At 66.6% G+C, this 21,705-nt stretch overlaps 2 protein-coding genes across 9 annotated transcripts in view; both read left to right on the forward strand.

Moving 5' to 3' along the window:
* The window catches only part of PACS2 (phosphofurin acidic cluster sorting protein 2), a 53,148-nt gene extending 47,698 nt beyond the window's left edge, over positions 1-5,450 (forward strand). For 4 of the 6 annotated variants that reach the window (XM_032341573.1, XM_032341572.1, XM_032341574.1 and 1 more), the window contains 6 exons: positions 1,454-1,496; positions 2,637-2,679; positions 2,809-2,944; positions 3,619-3,845; positions 4,071-4,184; positions 4,778-5,450. In XM_032341573.1, the coding sequence (XP_032197464.1) occupies positions 1,454-1,496; positions 2,637-2,679; positions 2,809-2,944; positions 3,619-3,845; positions 4,071-4,184; positions 4,778-4,896 (682 nt within the window). In that variant the 3' untranslated portion in view covers positions 4,897-5,450. The other 2 variants (XM_032341576.1, XM_032341577.1) reach the window with 2 other exon arrangements.
* A 3,272-nt stretch (positions 5,451-8,722) lies between these two features.
* TEX22 (testis expressed 22) lies at positions 8,723-21,668 on the forward strand. 3 transcript variants are annotated; one of them, XM_032341634.1, is made up of 4 exons: positions 8,723-9,216; positions 18,953-19,081; positions 19,164-19,319; positions 21,220-21,305. In XM_032341634.1, exons 1-4 carry the CDS (start codon positions 9,079-9,081, stop codon positions 21,256-21,258), a joined length of 462 nt encoding a protein of 153 aa, XP_032197525.1. In that variant the 5' UTR covers positions 8,723-9,078; the 3' UTR covers positions 21,259-21,305. The 3 variants fall into 3 exon arrangements, with proteins under 3 accessions (XP_032197525.1, XP_032197524.1, XP_032197523.1); XM_032341632.1 differs by having other exon boundaries at positions 8,725-9,216; positions 19,164-19,327; positions 21,220-21,668; XM_032341633.1 differs by lacking the exon at positions 19,164-19,319 and having other exon boundaries at positions 8,724-9,216; positions 18,953-19,058; positions 21,220-21,668.
* The last annotated feature ends 37 nt before the right edge of the window (positions 21,669-21,705 follow it).

The following is a 21,705-nucleotide window of genomic DNA, read 5'->3' on the forward strand; positions in this document are numbered from 1 at the left end:
TCAGACCCAGCAGCGTCCCCGTGTGGTGGCGTCTCCCGGCCCCTCCAGCCCCCGTCCGGCTTCCTGCGTGCTGCTTGTGGCGAGGGTCCTGGAGCCCTGCGGGTGGGGGCCTTCGAGGAGCTCGCCTGTGCCAGCGGGCCTGGCACACGGTTCGAACTGCCCGGGGATGAGCTCTGTCCCCTCGGGTCAGAGCAGCTGGGCGTCCGGCGGTCTTCAGCGGGATGGCCCTCCTCTGTAGGTGGTTCATCCGAAGACAGTACCCAGGACTTCCTCGAGGTGTGGTGGGCGGTGCTAGCTCAGAGGCCAGGGCCCTGTGTCCGGGGGGCACCCAGGAGCCTGCCCACCCCCCTTCCCTCAGGCGGGTGCTGAGCTTCTGGGCGAGGACAGCGCCTCCTGCTGGCACTGGGCTTGGCTGCCGGGTGCCAACACTTGGGGCGCGCTGGCCGGCTGCCCGTCTCCATCCCCACAAGAGCAGGGCCCTTGGGTGGGGGTGCTGCTCAGGCTTCTCCCCAAACAGCCCTGTGCCTGGGGGGCACCATGGCAGCCAGCAGGCGGACACCCCAGAGCCCATGCAAAGCCGCCTGCAGAAGGTCTGCTCTGTGACGCCAGCTCTGATGTTCGGGGCCGGGGGTGGAAGAGGCAGAGCTGGGGGGAGGCCGGGCAAGCAGGCGCCTCCCTCCTCTGAGGTCCCGGGAGGCCCGGCACTGGCCCTGTCCCGTAGGTTCTCCCAAGGGTCAGGAGCAGGGGAGCCTGGTGCCCGAGCGGCCTGGGCCCTGTGGCAGAGACCGGTCACCATGTGGCCATCTGCAGAGATGAGCGGCGGGCCGGGCCTGGCCCATGCAGCTCGGGCATGGTTTGCGTCCCCTTGGCTGCTGCCCACGCCCCCCACCCCCAAGGGCCTCTGACACGCAGGCCTCCGCTGGCGATCTCAGGGGAGCCGAGGGTAGGCCGGCGGGGCCCAGTCCAGACAGAACCTCACGGCCACCGTGCTGGCTGGCCTCCACCAGCAGCATGGCCCCAGAGACTCCGTGTCACCTTGAGGCTGCCCTTGGGATGGTGCTCTGCCCCAGGGCTTGGCGTGTGCACCCTGCGCCCGAGGCTGGAGGCCTGGGGACCGCCCCTGCCCCATCCCTCTGGCCGGCACAGACTTCACCTAGCCTGCCGAAGACTAGAGAAACTCTGCAGCCTGGCTTTCGGTCAGCCCCGCATGCTGGGGGTCCCGGGGGTCCCGGGGCACTTGCCGCAAGCGGTCGTCTTGGGGCCGAGTGGAAACAGAGGCCTGCAGGTTTAGCGGGCGGAGAAGCTGGGCTCGTGCACGGCTCCCCACAGGCCTCTGGTCCCCCGCTGCAGAGAGCTGAGCCCGGGGCCAGAGGGCAGGGCCGGGCGCTGCGGGGGTGGGCGCCGCTGCCTGCTGGCGGAGAGGGACTGACCAGCTCCTGTTTCTCGTTCTCAGCCCTGACGAAGAGTCCTCTCAAAAGTTCATTCCCTTCGTAGGGGTGAGTACTGCTCTGGTGGGGCTTTGGCCTTCCCCGAGGCGTCCCTCCCATGTGGCTTCACCCACGTGGGGACGACCCACTTGCCAAGCTTTTATAGCGCCTGCTTGCATTAACTTGGTGTGTTCCAGAACCTTCTTTGCCAGTTTGAGGGAAGGACTCCTCACATCACCCCCCACCTTAAAGCTCGTTGCTCCTTGTGGCTGGGCCCAGAGGTGGTCACTGCTCCCAGCTCTGCTTGGTGCAAGCAGACAGCTCCCCTGGAGGCCAGGGCTCTGTGCTCAGCACGTCTTGGGCACACGGGCTGGGTCAGACTCGGCTGTGGCTAGGTGCCAGGGTCAGCACGGTCTTGGGACCCGTCCTACAGGGATGGGGCGAAGGGGTGCTTCTGTCCCTTGGGAATTACAGGACAGGAAGGGGTGCCTCGCGTGCCAGCCTGCTCAGCCGGGGGTGTGGCTTGTAAATGGGAGGCTGTCTTTCTCCCACGGCCGCTCCCTGCCGGCTGGGCCACTGCGCAAGTCTCCAGAGCCCGGAGGCCCCCAGCCCTGGCAGCCGCTGCAGGAGCCACAGGCAGAGCAGGGTGTCCATGCCATCGCTGACCCTGGCCAGCCGTCAGGACACCTAGTGGCCCTCCCGGGATGGAGTTAGTGCAGGGGCACCTGTCTCAGGGGACCTTCTGACCCACTGGAAGGGGACAGCGCCAAACCCCGTGGACACTGGAAGCACCCAAGTGACTGTGACGGAAGTAGTCACTTCACTGGTTTAATTGTGCGTGGCTCGCACGCCCGTCAGCCCACTTGGTGCCTGGTGCCGGCCCTGAGCGGGGTAGGGGTCCCTCACCCCACACCAGGCCAGCTGCAGGCTCAGGGTTTGTGGAGGGCCAGAGTGTGGGCCCCGTACCACCTCCCCAGGGGGCAGGCTGACCTTGGAGGGGGCCGCCACGGCAGTGGGAGGAGCCAGGCCACCCTGGGCTCAGCTCTGCTCCAAGGACGGGAAGAACTAGGGCCCTGCTCCAGCCCAGAGCCCCCCCAGAGGGCGGGGCATGGCAGGAGGGCGCCCGCAGGGAGACGGCCCTCGGCGTGCCCAGGCAGGAGGGCAGCAGCTCAGCACGTGGCCACCAGCCTGCATCCCACTGCCTTACAGGTGGTCAAAGTCGGAATAGTAGAACCGTCCTCAGCCACGTCAGGTAACCCCCGGCTCCCCGCCCTCGGGGCTGGAAAGGGGAGGGACGCCCACCGTGGGAGACCTGGCAGCTCCTGCCGCTCTGGGGACAGAGCCAGAGGGGAGCTCAGCACCGCCCAACTCCTTCCCGAAGGTGACTCCGACGACGCGGCCCCCTCGGGCTCCGGTGTGCTCTCATCCACTCCGCCGTCCACGTCTCCCGCGGCCAAGGAGGCCTCGCCCACCCCCCCTTCCTCCCCGTCGGTGAGCGGGGGCCTGTCCTCCCCCAGGTAAACGTGGTCACGCGAGGTGGGCGCCCCACTCCGTCCTCAGTGAGACCCTGATGCAGCAGGTCCTCGGTTAGCACGGAGGACCCCTGGTAGCCATGACCATACCAGCCAGCGGAGGGTTCAGCCAGAGGGGACACTCCGAACGGCCCTGGGGAAGACACAGGCTTGCGGGGGCCAGGCGTCCCCTTGAGTGGGGGTGGCACAGGTCCTGGCTGGCTTGGGAGACTTGTCCCCTTCCCAGCCCTGGGGGCGCTAGGAATAGAAACCACACAGACTAAGTGAACGGAGGACCCTGCCTGCAGAGGGGTCGGGAGACGGATGTGGGTAACGGCTGTGGGAGCCAGCAGGGGAGGTGTCGGCAGCCCCTCCCACCCACCCCCGTGGGCCCCAGGGACCTAGGGCTGCCCCCACTCCCATGGGGACCACACCTCCCATGGAGCTAGTTGACCTTGGCGCTCCAGACTCGAAGGGGTGGCTGGAGCGAGCAGGCGAGCGGCCAGCCCAGATGCTCGGGGTGACCTCTGTGTGTCCCCAGAGGCTCCAGGACTGGGGCTCCCCACCCCAACCCTGGCGGCCCCCTGGCGGCAGGCAGCCCAGGCGCCAGTGGGCCCCTCCCCTGGCCTGTGCCAGCCGCCGAGGGGGGACAGAGAAGTGAGGCCCCTCTGCTTTTGCAGCCAGGGCCTCGGCGCCGAGCTGATGGGGCTGCAGGTGGACTACTGGACGGCAGCCCCGCCCGCAGACAGGAAGAGAGAACTGGAGAAGAAGGACCCGCCCGCCGCCAAAAACACGCTCAAGTGCACCTTCCGGTCTCTCCAGGTCAGCAGGCTGCCCGGCAGTGGTGAGGCCGCAGCCACGCCCACCATGTCCATGACCGTGGTCACCAAGGAGAAGAACAAGAAGGGTGAGGTGGGGGGTGGCCCGGCCGGGGGGGAACTGGAGGAGTGGCCAGACAGGCCGCGAGTCGCCACGGGTCTGGGGGCCGCTTCTGACCCCGGCCACGAGCGGCGAGCAGAGGCCACCTGGGCAGGCGGGAGGGCTGGCGGCTGGGGTCCCAGTGGGGCGTGGGCGGCTCGGGTCAGCAGGGCCCCAAGGGCTGTGGCTGAGCCCTGCAGCCCTTCCCTCCTAGTGATGTTTCTGCCCAAGAAAACCAAGGACAAGGACGTGGAGTCCAAGAGCCAGTGCATCGAGGGCATCAGCCGCCTCATCTGCACAGCCAAGCACCAGCAGAACATGCTGCGGGGTGAGCACCTGGGGGCCCCCAGGACGCCGGGGCGGCTCTCGTCCGCAGGTCCTGCCCTCCCTGGGGAGCCCGCGGGAGGGGTCCTGGGCCCAAGTCCCTGTCGGCTCTGTCTAAAGCGCGCAAGTGAAGCAGAGGCGGCTTCCTGAAGGTCCCCTCTGCAAACCGTCTGGCTGCCCAGTGGGTGTCCGGCAGCTTCGAACCCACCCGGATAAAGCATGTGTGCGCACAGAACAGCCTTCTCAGTTCTGAGAGAGAACTTCTCAATCCTTTCCCTTCTTTTAAGATTGATTTTTATATCTTAGACCTTTTATAGATGATTTTCTGCAACTTGTTAATTCAGAAAACGGAGCCCAGAACAGTTTTCTCTTCATGAGTCTGAGTCTGATGACCACCGGGGTCGAGAACGGCTCTGCCTTCCTCCCTGGCTTTTCCAGCTTAAGCGGGGGGTGTCTGACCCAGCACAGCCCTGTGGGGGCTGCGGGGCTGTGGATGGCGGTGGGAGGACTGGCCGGCGCGTGCCTCCCGGGCACCTGGGGTCCCCGGGGGAAGCCGGGGCACGGTGGGCCGGCGGTCAGGCGGTCCTGTCCTCACAGTCCTCATCGACGGCGTGGAGTGGAATGACGTGAAGTTCTTCCAGCTGGCCGCGCAGTGGTCCTCCCACGTGAAGCACTTCCCCATCTGCATCTTTGGACACTCCAAGTCCGCCTGCTAGCCCCGCCCCGGAGCCCTGGACGGCGCGCGCCGGGAGGGCCCAGCTGCTTTTCTGTTAACATTTCAGTTTACTACAGAGACCCTTAAAAACACAAAGAAAAACAGTCTTAAGTATGAATGTGCTCTCCACCCGGAAACTCGCCAGGAGCCCCCACCCCGGAGCCCGTTAACCGCTCTGCCCATTAACCAGACGCGCCGGGAGGGCGGGCAGGCCGTGCTGAGCTTGGAGAACCACGAGGGGTGTTCCAGCCTCAGGACCTCCCGAGCCTCCCAGCAAGAAGGGTCCTCACCTTCGCGCCCCGTCCTTCCTGAAAGCCAGGACTCTGCTTCCTCAGGGAGCTGGGGTCAGGCGGGTGGCCGCCCAGGTCCGCGGGCGCCTGTGTGCGCAGGCACAGAGCCGGGCGGCTGGACGCGAAGGCCGGCCTCCCGTCGGGAGTGCCCTGAGCAGAACACGGAGGCTGGGCAGCTGTCCAGCGGCCACAAGACGCCCCAGCACCGCCCACCTGTGGTTCCCAATAAACTCCAGCCTCGCGGGGCTGCGGAGGTTTTACAGTAGCAGATATTTTCAACGCTTTTTTTTTTTTTTTTTAAAGATTTTATTTATTTGTTAGAGAGAGATACAGAGCGCAAGCACAGGCAGACAGAGTGGCAGGCAGAGGCAGAGGGAGAAGCAGGCTCCCTGCCGAGCAAGGAGCCCGATGTGGGGCTCGATCCCAGGACGCTGGGATCATGACCTGAGCCGAAGGCAGCTGCTTAACCAACTGAGCCACCCAGGCGTCCCGTTTTCAACGCTTTTAAATACATGTTGTAACGTAGCTGCCGAACAGACGCTGCTCTTCCGATGTCCCAGCAGCCCCTGGGGCTGGGGCAGAGCCAGCCAGTGCGGTCCCACATCCCAGCCCCCCAGCCCCCGACTCACTGTCCCTCTGGCCACTCTGGAGCCATCACTGTGCTTCCACTGGTCATCCCTGTCCCAGACTTTGCAAGCACAGTGGCCCCCATCGCTGGCCCCAGCCCACTCGGCTGCCTCCCCCGGGCCTCTCCGGACCAAGCTCCCTTGCGCAAGTTTGTGGGTTTGGGTCCCAGCCCGGGGGACCAGCATCGCCCCCTGCCTTCCTGCCTCCGGCAAAAACCCAGCTGGGTCCCGCTGCTCCCCCCACAGCCCTGCAGCCCGCCGTGCACGGGAAGAGCCCACCAGTTCCCACACTTGGCAGCTGTGGCCCCGGGACGCTGGTAGCCCCGAGGGGGCCACACCAGCTCTGCTCAGAACACAGTGCCGAGCGCAGGGCACAGGCTGCGGCACATTCCTGCTCTTCCTGAGGACGGGCGTCACCAACAGCCCAGGGCACCCACAGGTCTGCTCCCGGAGGATGAGCCACGGTCCATTTTTCTTCCCCATGACCCAACTTACTTCCTCCCGCAAGGCAGTACAAGGTGTCAGCCTCACGGTCAGTGCCCCTGGGCTAGTTAGGGAACAAGGGTACACGGGTCTGGCCTTGTGTGTGGCCCTGCCTCAGGGGTGCGTGCAGGCAGAAGACCTTCCCTGAGGGCCCAGACTCCTCCCCTGACAGCTCCTGGCTTGGAAGGATGGGGTCAGGGTGCAGGCCACTGTGCCCCGGAGCCTCTGGTGGCCTGGTGGCATCTGCCAGCAGCTACCCTCAGAAGCAGGCACTGGGACCTTGAGCCTCCTTGCCTTGTTCCCACCGCTGGGCCTCAGGGCCTTGGTCACTGGTCCTCAAGGTTCCTTTCCAAAAGTGACTCAGCAGGAAGGAGGGACAGGTGAGACACCTGACTTCACTTTCTACCTGCAGAACTGACTTGAGAGAAAGGAACCAAAGTGGGGGAAGTCATGTCCACGCCGGCTGTGTGTGTGGGGGGGTCCCTCTGCTGGGACCACGCCCCCCAAGTCCACTTCCATAGCTAAGTCCTCAGACACGCAGGGGAGCACCTATGCCCCTGGCCTACAGAGCCTGGCTACAGTCTGTCCCGTTCTATGTGCCACGGGGCCTGCCCACCACACTGTCCCCAGGCCCAGGAGGTCATGCGCACAGTCCCAGCCACCGTGACTCCCTCAGAGACCTGGGCTGTGCTCACCCTGTGCCTCAGTTTCCCCAGTGGCTAAACAGGGGGGGTCCTGTTTCCCCTGCCTACCTCACGGAGCTATTCTGAGGATCCATGGAAACGCACTTTGTCGCTCCAAGGAAGAGGACTCAGAAGCCAAAGCCGTCTGTGACGGAGCCAGAGTGCAGCGGTCAGCACCGGCCGCGGGGTCCCAGGCGGAAGGGTCCCCTCAGACCAAGGGTTCTCAGCCCATTGGGCGACCAGATGTAGCCTGGGACTCGAGGGGCAGGCCACCCATCACCACTGGGCAAGGCCCAGGCCAGGTGAGGCCCCACCACCTCCTCACTCCTCCCGTGCCCTCCCCCCGGGTCACGGTGTCCTGGGGCATGCCAGCCAGCGTCCTGAGTCCGGGTCATGGCTGCAGCTCGCGGAGCCGCCGTGTCCTCACCCCCAGCGGGCAGCCCAGACTGCTCTCAGGGTCTGGCCTCCGTCCTGGAGCAGGTCCCTCCCTGGCCGACGGGGCCCGCTTCTGGGGTCACCTGCCTGAGCTCCCGTGCCGACCCCGCCCCCTTCCAGGCCGGCCTCCGAGGGCGCAGGAGCCTGCGGGCGGGGCGGCCTCCGCGGGGGCCTCGCGCTGTGGCCAGGGGGCCCGTCTGTGCAGACCCGCCCGGCCCCCGCGCCGGCCGGTCTCCAGGACGTGCGTGTGGCTCTGGCGCTTCTCCCTCCCGCGCGGAAGCCGGGGCCCGTGCGAACGGCCTCTCCGGGGACCGCGTCCGAGCGTCCCGCACGCGACCGCGCGGGCTCCTCGACGGGGCGCCGCGACACTCGTCAGCCTGGGGCACCCCCGGCCCTCGTCGCTCCCTGCTGTGGGGTTCCTCCGGGCCCGGGGGCCGCGGGGGGCGGGGGGCGGGCCGGGGTCGCCGCGGTGGGGGGGGCCGGGGAGGGTCCCCGAGGCCGATGGCTGCGGGGCTCCGGCCGGGGACCCCCGAGCTCCGAACTGCGCCTCGTTGCCCCCCGAGAGGCGCAGAACCGAGGCCTCTGTGGGGGGACCCCTCTGCGCGCGCCGGGTCCCACCGCACACAGCCTCGCCCCTCGCCGCTCGCCCCTCGCCCCTCGCCCCTCGCCCCTCGCCCCTCGCCCCTCGCCCCTCGCCCCTCGCCCCTCGCCCCTCGCCCCTCGCCCCTCGCCCCTCGCCCCTCGCCCCTCGCCCCTCGCCCCTCGCCCCTCGCCCCTCGCCCCTCGCCCCTCGCCCCTCGCCCCTCGCCCCTCGCCCCTCGCCCCTCGCCCCTCGCCCCTCGCCCCTCGCCCCTCGCCCCTCGCCCCTCGCCCCTCGCCCCTCGCCCCTCGCCCCTCGCCCCTCGCCCCTCGCCCCTCGCCCCTCGCCCCTCGCCCCTCGCCCCTCGCCCCTCGCCCCTCGCCCCTCGCCCCTCGCCCCTCGCCCCTCGCCCCTCGCCCCTCGCCCCTCGCCCCTCGCCCCTCGCCCCTCGCCCCTCGCCCCTCGCCCCTCGCGCCACAGCGCAGGCGCAGCGCAGGCCGGAAGCGGAAGCGGCGGGGCGGGGACAGCCCCAGCGGAACTTCCGCCGCGCTCGGCTCCGCCCCCTCAGAGCCGCGGGGAGGCGGTGGGCCGCGCCCCTGTTCCTCGCCCGCCCGCGCCGGGGAGGACCCGCCCCCGCCCCCGCCCCGCCCCCGCCCCGCCCCGCCCCGCCCCCTGCCGCGAGCGCCCGCGCGGCCCCGCACCTCCGGCCGTCGGCCCCTTCGCCCCGCGCTGCGCCCCTGCCCCGCACCCCGCTCCGCCCTCGCCGCGCCCGCAGAGCCCCGGGGTGCGGCGCGCCCGCGTCGCGGTGAGGTCACAGGAGCGGGGCAGGAGGAGGGAGAGCGCCGGCGCCGCTCGTCCTGCGGCTGGTCGCGCTCCTCTGTGCGGTCCGCGGCGGCCGGGCCGGAGCCGGCTGCGGGGCCGGCGCGGGGGGCAGCGCGGGGCGACCCTGCGGAGAGAAAGGGCGGCCCGCGGCGCCCCCTGGCCTGCGGCCTGCCCGGCTGGAGGGCCGGAGCCTGACGCGGCCCCCGTGTCCGGGGCGTCCGGGGAGCGGCGGTGACCTTGCCCGGAGCCCGGCGGCCTGCGGCGATGGAGCGTCGGGAGCCCCGGTCTCACGGCCCCGCGGGGAAGGCGCCCCGGCGGGCCTCGCCCGTCCGGAGCCCGAGCAGGGCCTGGGGCCGGCCCAGCGCCCCGAGCGGAGGGCCGCAGGTGCGGACTCAGGACTGGGTAAGCTGCGCCCCGGGGACTGGCCCTGCAGGTGGGCTGGCCCGGGCGAGCGGCCTCGGGCAGGGCCCCCGGGATGCGCGCTCTTCCCGCGGCCCCGCGGCCCCGCAGTCTCCGCAGCGCCTGCCCCCTGGGCGGGAGGGCGGCGGCACAGGCGGGCGAGGGGCCCCGCGGGACCCGGCAGTGGTGACCCGGGCGTTCCCAGGGCCTGCGCCTGCTCGAGGCACCCTCCGCCCTGCCTTAGGCGGGATGGCCGAGCAGCTGCCGGTGCCCCGGAGCCGTGAGAGGGACCGCGGCTCCGCCCGGGGTGCTTCAGGAGCAGAGAAGCCAGAGCCCAGAGCTGTGTGGGGCTCCCTGTGCGTGGGGGCGGCAGAAGCAGTGGCTGCCCTGGCCCCTGAGCCCCGGTCTGCCGGCGTCGCTGTCCAGCCTGCGTGCCGCGCTCCATGCAGCCGACGCCGGAGGACGCCGGGAAGCTGTGTCCCGCCGGAGGGTAAAGCCAGAAACAGAGCACGGCCGGCCAGCAGAGCACGACGGGGTTGCAGGTGCGCCCCCTCCTCACGGTGGCCTGTGCCAGACCGGAGGGATGGGACCGCAGGGGACAGCAGCACCACGGGGACGCCACGGCCTGTTCCGTGCGGCAGAGTGGAGCGGAACCGGCAGCCGGGAACAGCGTCCGCGCAGCTGCGGGCAGCGCAGTGGCCCGCACGGTTATAAACAGACTCTGGAAGAAAAAGGGAAAAAGCCAATCAGAAAACGGGAGTCAACTTGGCAGGAAGTAGGCAAAGGAACCTGAAAGGAACTTTAAAACGCCCCCAAAGTGTTAGCAGGAGGCCCGACAACAGGAAGAGACGCCCAGTTCCCGGAGCAGAAGACCCCCGGCACGGAGGTGCCGAAATGTTTGGGGCGCCTGGGGAGAAGAGCTCAACTCTTGATGCCGGGGTGGTGAGTTCCAGCCCCTGTTGGGTGCAGAGACCACCGAAGAAAGATACACTTTAAAAAACGATGAACGTCGGTCTTGTCTTTCTCGGTATGCCAAGCCGGTAAAATAGAAGAAACCAAAAATAGGTCCAGTCGTAGCAGACGTGAATTCTCACCACGGAGCCGGAGTCCTGACGCGTGACGTGTGAACATCAGGACGGAGAAGAAAGTCTGGAAATTGCCCCAAATGCCCACAGAACTTAGCACAGGATCAGGATGGCCTCTCACATAGGTGGGGGAGACGGACTGCTAGTAAGTCCCGTGGGGCAACCGTGCACATACGGGGAAGACAGTCACAGCTGTGCCTCTCCCTGAACACCAGGGAGAACCCCGGGTGCAGGGGTGACCTTTCTAGCCTCCAAGTCCGGGAGCAGGAGAGGGCAGACGGTCACGTTTAGCCACGTGTGGAAAGCCAACAGAGCTTTCAGAGAGGGGCACCTGGGGGCTCAGTGGGTTAAGCCGCTGCCTTCGGCTCAGGTCATGATGTGGGGTCCTGGGATCGAGCCCCGCATCGGGCTCTCTGCTCGGCCGGGAGCCTGCTTCCCCCTCTCTCTGCCGGTCTCTCTGCTGCTTGTGATCTCTCTCAAATGAATAAGTAAAATCTTAAAAAACAAAAAAACCTTTCAGGGAGGCAAAACATGCACCAGGGGCAGAGTTAGAGATCAGTGCACCAAGATGCTCCATGGTGGGGGGCCGTCTCGCCCGCCCGCCGTGCTGGGAGCTCGGGACTCGCACCCGGACCCGGAAGTTGGACTGGCCTGATGACACCTAGAAAACCAACTCAAGATGATCAAAGACATGAACTACGAAACAGGGAGCCTTCATTACGTTGGATGGACACGATACCCAACAGCTCCAGCAGCGAATGTAAAATAAATAAGTTAGGGTCCATCGAGTTGAAACCTTAGATCTTCCGACATGATGGGCAGAGGGAAGAGTCATCCTGCGGAGTTGCACGGGGCACACCTGGGGAGGGAGCAGGGTCCAGAACGCACAGAGGGGGCCCCGGACGAGACCGCCTGAGTCGGAAACGGGCTGAGAGCTTGAGCAGACCTTTCTCCCGTTCCAGCAGGGGTCAGCGAGGATGTCGAGCGGCGCTCAGCGCCCCTAGTCCAAGACGATGCCAACCAAAACCACGGGACACCACTCACCCCGCCACCACCCCTCTCTCGAAAACAGGGAGTGGCACGTCTGGGGGACTCGGTAGGTGAAGCCTCTGCCTTCGGCGCAGGTCGTGGTCTCAGGGTCCTGGGCTCGAGCCCCAGGTCAGGCTCCCTGCTCGGCGGGGAGCCTGCGTCCCCCTCCCCTCCTCTCTCCAATCAATCAATCAGTCGTTAACTAAAAAAAAGAAGAAGAAGAAAGAACTGGCCAGGATGTGGAGAACGCGGACCCTGTGCAGCGCTGGTGGGCGTGTGGGAGCCAGTGGAGCCCACAGAGATGAACGTGGAGTGACCACGTGCGCCCGCCGCAGCCCGCTCCGCTCGCAGGCACGCATCCGGCAGAATTGAAACGCGTGGGGCCCACAGGTGGGCCTCCGTGTTCACGGCAGCGTTGGGCACAGCAGGTTGGGGAAGCAGCCCGGGTCCGTCGCAGCCGAGTGTGAGGTGTACGTCGGGTGGGACGTGACTGAGCCTTAACGCAGGAAGTTCGTTCAGACAAACGCCGTGACTCCGATGAGCCTTCAGGACATTGTGCGAATCACCACCCAGTCGCAGACGGACAGACGCTGCACGGCCCCTTCCATGAGGTCCCTAGAGTGGGCAGACTCAGGAAGGACAGTGGGGCCGCCAGGAGCTGGGGACGTAGCGCGTCGGGAGGACAGTTTCAGTTTGGGAAGGTGAGAACGTTCTGGAGACGGGGTGGTGACGGCTGCAGGACATAGGGACTGTGCTTCGGTGACCCTGAGCCGTCCACCTTCGAGTGGTAGAAGTCAGGTGTGACTTAGCCACGAGAGAACAGAAAGGGAGGAGAAAAGAAGGGGAAGACACGGGCGCCTGGGGGCTCCGTCGTTAAGCCTCTGCCTTCGGCTCAGGCCGGGATCCCGGGATCCCGGGATGGAGCCCCGCGTCGGGCTCTCTGCTCCGCGGGATCTGCTTCTCCCCGCCGCCCCTCGCCTGCCTCTCTGCCTACTTGTGATCTGTATCACGTGACTAAATAAAATCTTTAAAACACACACAAAACCGGGGACACGGATGACAACAAAGGGAGCTCTCAGGTGGCCCCAGAAAGTGGCTCAGTGAAGGACTTAGGGTGGGCAGTTCCAGGCGGTTAGGAAGTGAGTCCCCCCGCCTGTGCGGTGAGGACTGTCCAGAGCCGCTTCCGGCTCTCCCGGAGCGGCTTCGCCCGACTCCACCGGTGCCGCGGGGGCGGGAGCGCCTGGAACCGCGCACAGACCGAGAAGTCCTGCCTGTGGGTCAAACCAGGCAGCGCCGACCCGACCCCGCAGCCCCCGCGCCTCTGCTCCCCGGGAGCGGGGACTCCGTCTCTTCCCGCCCGCCAGGAGGGTGTGCGGGTTGAGCCCCGGTGCCGGCTGAGTCCGGGACGTCGTGTGCCGAACGACGGAGGACTCGGGCGACGCACGGGTAACGTCGCCTGTCCTCACAGCACGGGAGACAGATCCTCTCAACAGATCCGGAAAATAACGGTAGTAAATTCCAGCATCTTTCCTTAAAACAAGCTTAAAAACCTATTGATTATTCTTTTAATTGAGGCATAACTACCACGGGGAAAGCCGACTGATTCCGAGTCAGGCGGGACGCGAGGACGCGTCTGGGACGTGACACGGTTGCTCTGGGGAGCCTCGGTCCGACCCTCACAGGCGCCCAGGGTCGCCACGACGATGGGCCCGTCGGACGCCGAGCCTGCGCCCCAGTCGGGCGGTGGAGCGAACTGTGGGTGCCTGAAAGGGAGACGTGAAATGGCCGGTGTCTGCCGCGAACCCGTCGCCCGGCTGGAACCCGCGGGAGCCGCTGAGACCACCACCGTGAAGAGCACGGCCGGAGGCGACCTCCCCCGGAAGCTCGGGCGTTCCTGGGGGCCCCTGGGTGGCTCCGTCGGTTGCGCGTCTGCCTTCGGCTCCGGTGGTGATCCCAGGGTCCTGGGGTCGAGCCCCCGTGGTCGGGCGCCCTGCTCGGCGGGGACCTGCCCCCCCCCTCCCCACGCTTGTGCCCTCTGGCTCACTCGCTTCCTCTCAAATAAATAAATGAAACGTAAAATAAAACGTACTTTCTCAATACACCGAGATAACGGAGCAGAAAGTGCAGTGGGAGAAAAGGGTTCGTTCCCTTTCACAACGGAGACCGCGAAGTCCCCAAGAGCGAATCCGCTCCTGGGACGAGCCCTGGGGCCCGGCAGCGCCGACAGCAGCCGGCGGACGTCCGTGCCGCCTCGTTTCCCGGGAAGATTCCACGCGTCAAACCTGCCCGATTTCCCCCGAGTACCTTCTTCGGGGCAGTACCAGTTTTTCAAAAAAACAGAACTTTTCACGAGTGTTGCCATCTTACCCTGAATGTGCCCATGTCGCCGTCCAGGTGTCAACTACCTGCTGCACCGGGCAAAGGTCCCCCAGACTCCGCGGCTCAGAACAGCAAGTGCGTCCGTGCCAGTGTCCATGGGTCGGGGATGTGGGTGCTGACGGGGCTGACGCGGGAGCGGCGGTCGCCGGAGAGCTGGCCTCGGCTGGAGAGCCCGCTTCCGCAGTGGCTCGCGCGGCTGGCACGCCGGTGCCGGCGCGGGCAGGCAGCCTTGCCCCTCACCAGCTGCCACCGGAGGCCGGCGGGCACGGGCAGTGCGGCCACAGCCACAGGCGCAGCAGGCCCCAAGAGTACCAGTGACAGGAGTCTGTTCCCAGCCCAGGGCCGTCACAGCGAGACGCGGGGCCAGACGCGAAGCTAAGCTCTCGGCAGCAGTCGGAGACGAGGGGCGACAGAGCTGCGTACGGGGCGTGACCGTCGTCCTGCGACTTCCTGCCCAGCAAAATACCATCTGCTAAGAAGAGGGGAAATCAGGACCCGCAGAGGCTCGGAGGGTGAAGCGCGGGGACGTTCCGCGCCCGTGGGACCGAGACCTCCCACAAGCAGCCTCCTGTCCGCTCCCGCTTTGGGGCCAAACTCTGCCTTTGGGTGTGGAGTGCGAGTGGGTGGGGCCCCCGCACGGGCAGCAGGGTGACCCGGGAGGCCTGGCCGTGCTGCGGGAAGCCCGAGCACAGCGTGCGTGGAGTGTGGCTTCCTTATGTAGCACCCGGAGACGCACACGTGTCGCTGCACCGTGAAGATGTTATCTGAATGAATGAGGATTTTCGTTTTGAAAACTTACTTGGAAAAGAAACTGTGCAACGATTTAGAAAGACGAGAGCAGGTCTTGCTTGTCGGTGCTAAGCTCCAGCGACTGACACTGCGGCACCAGCGCCTGGGGGCTCTGTCATCGAGCCTCTGCCCTCAGCTCAGGTCACGGTCCTGCGGTCCTGGGATCTCGGCCCGCGTCGGGCTCCCTGCTCGGGGGGGAACCTGCCTCCCCTCTCCCTCTGCCTCGCTCCCTGCTTGTGCTCTCTGTCTCGCTCTAACTCTCTCAAATAAGTAAAATCTTAGAACCGTATGGCGTTGGGAGAGACAACCGCAGTCCGGGGCAAACAGCTGGGAAACGAGCGCCTGTGTGAGTCTGGGGCCTACGGGACAGCGGGGGACAGACTTCCCCAGGACCGGGGCAGTGGCTGGCTGCTGCCCATTCCGCAGATCAAACACCGCAGTGTCCCGTGAAAACCACACCACAATCGGGCCGGGACAACGCAACGGCGGCGTCGGAAGCTCAGGGGGCGGGTGGGGAGGTTCCTACTGGGGGCCCCACAGTAAGTCCACGCTGGGAAATCCTACAAGTCGGACCAAGTCTTGAAAGGTTAGTGCAAAGACACAGGAATCTGACCAGACGGTCTGGAAGAAACTGCTCGTTCTGTGCACAACGTTCGAACGTGGACCAACCGGATTCTCCGGAGAGACGCTTTCGGGCCCTGGGAGGCGGATTTCCGCGTGGAGTGGAAGGCGTGTGAGCGATGGAAGCGGCGCTGCTCGGCAGGAGGGGCGGCTGTGGCGCGCTGAGCCCGGAGGCCTCCGGTCCTGTGGCCGCGTCTGTCTGGTTTTTTTTTTCCTCATTTAACCTCATTAATCTTTCCTCGTCGGCCTCTCACGTTTGGCGAAGTTACTGTGCTGTGCTCTTCCTCGTAGCTGGAATCGCCCGCTTTCCCCACCCTGGGGCTGCTTCCCGCCTTCCCAGCATCTGGGGTCCTGTCTTCACGGGACGGCGGCAGCCCTGCACCCTGGCTTGTGTCTGCGGGAGGCGGCTTGCGGCCTCACTTCCCCTCACTCGGGGCGGATCAGGGCTGCTCTGGAAGGTCCGCCCCAGTATGGTTCTGCTGTTAATTGTTAATTGCGTTGTCTTGTGGCCGCCCAGTGTGACCCGGACGAGTCCTGCTGGCATCTCTGTTCACTGGCGGCCTAAAGTGCGTCGGACGTGTGCGATGTTCCTTCCCTCTGGGGCCCGCACGGTTTCCTGCGGCCGGCGGTGCGTGCATGTGTCTGTCCGATCCCGCTGCTCCACTGCCCCACCACTTCAGACTCTGTTTGTACAAATTTGGGCTATTTTTTTTTTTAAGATTAATTTATTTGACAGAGATCACAGGTAGGCAGAGGCAGGCAGAGAGGAGGAAGCAGGCTCCCCGCTGAGCAGAGAACCCGACGTGGGGCTCGATCCCAGGACCCTGAGATCATGACCCGAGCTGAAGGCAGAGGCTTTAACCCACTGAGCCCCCCAGGCGCCCCCAAAATTTGGGCTATTTTTTTTAACACATGTGCTTGTGTAACTTGGGACGACAGCCCTGCCCTAGCTCTTCAGGGTCGCAAGGGGCAGAGCCTGGTGCCCACAGCTTCCAGCTCTCGTGGCCATTCCCACCACGAACTGGGATTCTGGGATTCGGGGCCTGTCCTCACCATGCACCCTCTCCTCGGGGACCCCAGCCGCACCCAGAGCTGCTGCGTCCCTTGACAAAGCCCCACACTGAACCCACAGCTCAGTCCACCTCCGAGCCCCAGCCCTGTGGACAACTGCCTGTGGCTGCTCCGGGGCCCCCCAGGCCACACTTGGGGAGCCCAGAGGCCAGCTCTGCTCCCAGGGGAGGCTGCCCCCCAAGGCCTGGCATCCGGAGTGCCCCGCCGGCCTCCGCTCTGCGGGACCCCGTTCCGGCCGCCGTCTCCGTCCTTGCTGGTTTGCTCCCATTTTGGCGGAGGGCCTTGGAGGGGGGGCCCCGGAGATGTCTGAGCTCCGGACTGTGGAGCGGCTCAGACGTCCTCATGCTGCCTCCGCACTCGCGTGGTGCTTTCTTGGGTACAAACTCTCCGTGGAAAACCCACTCTTCCAGGACATGGGTTACTCTATCGCCCCTAACCCTTGCTGTTTCTGCGTGAGGCCTCAGGTCCTCGGCACGTGCCCCGCGTCAGTCTGCAGCTCCCACACGCCCCCGTCTGCAACCTCCCGTGGTCCGCCGCACCCCCTTGTCTGTAGGAAGCGCGTGTGCGCGTGTGTTTTCTCGACTGTCCCGAAAGCTGCCTGCCTGGATGCTGGCCTACGCGGTCGACGTCTGCAGGTTTCCTCCGGTGCCTGCTCACCCTGTCTGTGTTTCTGGCATTCGGCCAGTCCTTGCCTTCGCGGTCAGCGTTTGCTGTAATGACCGGCTCTGGGACGACTTCCGTGCGCTCCCGCTCGCCCTCCGTCAGGGGCCTGAGGTCAGCAGGATCTGTGTCCCCCGCTTGCCGCGCCGTCTCAGGTCCTCCGGGGGTGCCGCAGCCGTGGTGGATGGCGGTGACCTGAGAGGCGGGCTTGGGGCAGGGGCTCTGCTCCCGGTCACTCTGCTCTGCGGGGAGCGGGGTACAGTTTGGCGGGCAACGCCGCGGGGCTACCGCCGGACAGAGGGAGGGCGCCCACACCACCGGCCGCGCCTGTGGGGAGCTTCCCATGTGGACACAGTCACGTGTTTAAAGAGCTCCGGCTTGCCGTCCGCGTGGGGACATCCGCGTCTAGGAGAACAACAGCTACGGGACGGGGGCTCTTTCCTGTCCCCCGAGTCTCTCATCCCTGGCAGAGGCCACACCTGCTCCTGGTCAGTGCAGAAGAGCGGGACAGGGGACTGGCCTGAGGCTCCACGCGTGGGGCAGCCTCACTAGTGGTCAGGCGCTTGGGCTGTGAGTGGGGAGGCTTCTGGGGGTTCTGGCCTGGACGCCGCACCCTCGGGGTCTGTCAGGCCGCCTCTTTTCTCCAGGAAGGAACCTTCCTCTCCTGGAAGGAGGGGGGAAGAGCCAGGCCCCATGGATCTTGGTGCCGAGTGGGAAGAGGGGCTGGGGGCTTCACGTTTTTTTGTTTTTGCGGTTGTTGATGGTGGGGGTGACGCTTAAACCACAGAAACGTGTTGTCTAAGGTCTGCAGGCTGCGAGGGCCAGACCCAAGTGCCAGCAGCGCTGCCTCCTCCTCCGGCCTTCCCCTCGGCTTGTGGCTGGCCCAGGTCTCTGTGTGTCCTCACGTCCCCTTCCGTGGGGGTCTCTGGGCCCGAATGTCCACTTTGGGGGGGTTGCTTCTTAATTTTAAGTGTATGGCTTAGCGGCACTGAGTGTGTTCACGTTGTCAGAACCCCATCTCAGGACTTGCGCTCCGCGGCTCTGATGCTCCCCCCGTCTGCTTGCGGGGGGCGGGGGGCAGCTCCCCAGCCCCGTCGCCCCATCTGCTTCCCGTCGCTGTGGGTCTGACTCCTCTGGGGACGCCCAGAGTGGAATCACACAGGGTTTCTCCTCCGGTGACCTGCCCGTGTCACTCGGCGTAGTGTCCTCAGGGCTCGGCCACGTTTCTTCCTTGTTAAGACGGAATCATTCCACGGTGGGCACCTGCCCCTCCAGGGAACACAGGCACCCAGCAAGGGCAGTCTGGGTTTTCCCACAGCCTTTGGTCTGTTGTGGGCCGTGCTGCTGTGACCTGGGCGTGCGGTGTCTCTGTGAGGGCTGCTGCCGGTTCCTGCGGTGACACACCCACCGGGGCCACCGGGGGATTCTCGTTTTAATTCTTTGAGGAGTGGGGACTTCACTGTGCACTTGTCTCAACCCTCTGTCCTGAGCTCCCTGCGGCGCTGCAGCAGTGACCGGCTGTCCCACCGGCCCCAAGCCCAGGGAGGGAGCAGGGGGCGTCCCCAGGCCTGGCCAGAGTCTGGGAGGGTCTGTCGCATACAGCCCACCTGGGAAGCTCTGCCGGGGGGGGGGGGGGTCGAGACGGTGCTGCGGGGCTGCGGCTTATGGTCTTTCCTGGTCACGGACACCGTGCCAGCCTCCTGCCTTGTGCTGAGCCTCCACACTGGCCCCTGACCACCTCTCCGCCGGTCCTCACAGTTCCTGCGGCTTTTTCTTGACTTAGGGGGGCTCGAGGAGGAGCCCCTTCCACCCCATCCCTCCTGAGGCTCTCGCAGGCCAGCCCGGAAGACCCCTACTGCCTGCCACCTCCTGGCCCCAGCGGGAAGGGCCGCGGCCGCCGCTGTGAGGACCTCCCTGCCCGGGGTCGACCCTCACGCAGAAAAGTGGCCGGCGCTGGGGCCGGGTGCTGGGGCCGGGAGCCGCTGCAGGCCGAGCCGGATCCTGGGGACGCACGGGCGGGCTGCTCTCCGTGCGGAGCAGAGGGTCGGCGGGCGCGGGAGCCGGGAGCACAGTGGCTGGTGCCGACTGCGCCCCTGTCCGCGCAGGTGTGCGAGCCCCCTGAGAGCAGGCCCGCGAGCCGCCGCTGGAGCGTCAGCATCCACGAGCGCCGGCAGCTGGCCACGCAGGACGGCGGGGAGGAGCCGGGCACCGGCGGGCCTGACCCCCACTACAGGGTGTGTGGTGGGGGGGGCGGGGGGCACCGGCGACACACAGCCTCTGCCTGGACCCGCCCCCTGACCCCGCGGTTGCCCCCAGGACATCGTGCGGCTCGTGGCGCAGCTGGTGTCCGAGGACGTGGACAAGGACGTGCTCCTGCCCCACCCACGGAGGTCCTCTGAGTCCGCCGAGGCCTTCCACGCCTTCCTAGCCCGGAGCTCGCCTTTCTGGCACACGGCGACCTCGGAGGCGCAGGTCTCGAGGTCACAGCCCTCCTAAGAGACGACTCAGCCCAGTATCTGTTCCAGCGCTTTTCCTGGGGGCCCTGGGGTAGGGGGCGGCGGCCGCCTCTTCACCTCCCGCGGGAGCTCATGAGCCCAGGGGTGAGAGAACCCAGGCCCAGGAGGATCCCGTGAGTGTCCCTTCCTTAGAACACGCAGCCCTGAGGCCTTGGAGGCCACCTCAGGGAGGGGTGCCTTGCCCCAGCCCAGCCTCCAGGAGGCCCCCTGAAGGGGCCTGGGGGACAGGGTGGTGGTGGGGGGTGCTTGCAGAAGAGCCGTCTGCTGCCTAGAGAGGCCTCGGCCTGGCCGTGATGGCTCAGGGGCTCCTACAGAGCCCAGTTGATGAGCAGCTCCCTGCTGGTCCTCCAGGAGGGTGGGGAGTTGGGGGCCACCAGCTGCTGGGCACGGATGCTCACCCAGCCGGGGGACACCGGGTCTCGCGCTGGGCCTGTCTGCGGGAGGTCCAAAGGGGCCCGCGTAGCCCTGGGGGAGCAGAAGCCAGGGGCCGCTGAGCACAGAGGCTTCCTGAAGGAGGGGTGCCTCCCACCTCCGCACAGTGGTTGGCGGGCAGAGGGCACGGGAAGCCGTGAAGAGCGGGCCCTGGGCCCATCCCAGCGTCTGCTCTTGGGGAGTGACGGGCGGAGTGACGTGGGGGAGTGCGCCGGCGGAGCTGGAGCTGGAGGGTGAGGGAAGCCCCCAGGCCTCCGGGCCGTGGAAGGACAGCAGGGGTGGGGCCGTCCCCGGGACTTGGCCACCGACTCTCCGGGGCTGACGGGCTTCTGTGTGGGCTTCTGTGTGCGGACAGCTGGGTGGCGGGGACTTCAGGCTAGATGAGGTGAGGAACCCCAGGCCTGGGGCGCGGGCAGGAATAGGTCTGCACAAACCGGCCTCCCTGGGTCCCGGAACCCGTGTCCTGTGTCCTGAGGGGCAGGCTGAGGTTGAGGCCTGGGGGACAAGGTGACCCCCTTCTCCCCTCTTTAGGGATGTCTGATGATGAACTAGGGGTGGGCGTCCCGGGCCAGGCTCCATGCTGGGCAGGAAGGACCCCCCCCCGCCCCCACCCAGCAGTGCTCCCAGTGCAAAACGGGAGCTGAAGTGCCAACAGTCGGGTAGAGGTGACAAGGGCTTTGGAGTTCTTTGTCACAGAGCGGGGACCCGGAGGGCATCGGGCTGACCTACCGGTTCTGGTCTGGCTTGGGGCCGGTCACGAGGCTGCAGTCAGCTGGTGGGGAGTCCGGGACGCCGCGACGGCCCCTCTGTCTTCCACGTGGTCTCAGCACCTCTGCTGGGCCGGGAGCCTGCTGCCCGGGGCCCGGCACTCCCACCCCTGCAGCAGGGCAGAGGGGCCTTGTGGGGGGCCAGACCCCGGCCAGGCAGCGTCCTCAGCTGCCCCCTGCGTGGTTACCATGGTTACCAAGGCCTCAGGACCCTCCCAGTGGCCCCGCCTGCTAGACTGTGGTGCCCAGCACAGGGGTCACCTACCACCGGGGGATGGACTTGCTGCCACCCAGAGCTCTGCTTTCTACTGCTGCCCCAGCAGTTCCCTGGCTGGGGCTCCCCAGAGGTCCCAAATGGGCCTCACCAGCCCAGGATCAGGCTGTGCGCACGGCTGCCCGTCCTTCCGGAGAACCCGTTCCTGGCCCTTTCCAGCTTCTGGAAGCTGCCTGCCAGCCGTGGCGTGAGGCCGTTTCCTCCGCCTTCAAGGGCGGCTGCGTGGCCCCTGTGGGCCCCATGCCCCGTCTTCTCTGGGGCCTCTGCCTCTTCTGTCGGCCCCCGGTGCTGCGGGCTGCTGCTCCACCGTCATGGCTGGGCCGTCCCGGGCCCCACGGGCACATTCTCAGCTTTGGGGTGAAGATGTGGACATCTTTTTGGAGGTGCCATGCCTTCCAGGGGGCCCAGCACCGACTGGCTAGAACTGGGGGTGCTGCGTCCCATCCCACAGAACATGGGGCTGCCTCCACCAACCAGGACGGTCGGCCCCAACCGGGAACAGCACCTACGCGGAGCCCCTGGGACAGAAGAGGGTCCCCCAGCAGCAGAGCGGGGTCAGCAGGATGAGTGGAGTCAGTCTCAGGCCAGCAGCAGCTGGCGGGGACGTCTCCTGGGCCACCCCCACCTACGTCCCTCCTTTGTTTTTATTTTTTAAGATTGCATTTATTTTGAGTGCGAGTTGGGGGAGGGGCGGAGGGAGGGGGCGAATCCCAAGCCGCGTCCCCGCTGAGCACAGGGCGCCCCCACAACCCCGAGTTTGTGACCTGAGCTGAAACCAAGCGTGAGATGCTTCGGGGCACCTGGGGGCCCGTCGTCGGGCGTCTGCCTTTGGTTCAGGGCATGATCCCAGGTCCTGCCTGCGTCTCCCG

The sequence above is a fragment of the Mustela erminea genome, chromosome 5 (genome assembly GCF_009829155.1).
Source record: "Mustela erminea isolate mMusErm1 chromosome 5, mMusErm1.Pri, whole genome shotgun sequence".
Taxonomy (NCBI): Eukaryota; Metazoa; Chordata; class Mammalia; order Carnivora; family Mustelidae; genus Mustela; species Mustela erminea.

Excerpts from the sequence above, each read along its gene's own strand:
- TEX22 (XM_032341632.1), top strand. The coding sequence starts at position 9,079 with ATGGAGCGTCGGGAGCCCCGGTCTCACGGCCCCGCGGGGAAGGCGCCC. Across the intron at positions 19,082-19,163 it reads GGCCTGACCCCCACTACAGG|GACATCGTGCGGCTCGTGGC; the intron begins GTGTGTGGTGGG and ends GGTTGCCCCCAG. Across the intron at positions 19,328-21,219 it reads TCGGAGGCGCAGGTCTCGAG|GTGCCATGCCTTCCAGGGGG; the intron begins GTCACAGCCCTC and ends ATCTTTTTGGAG.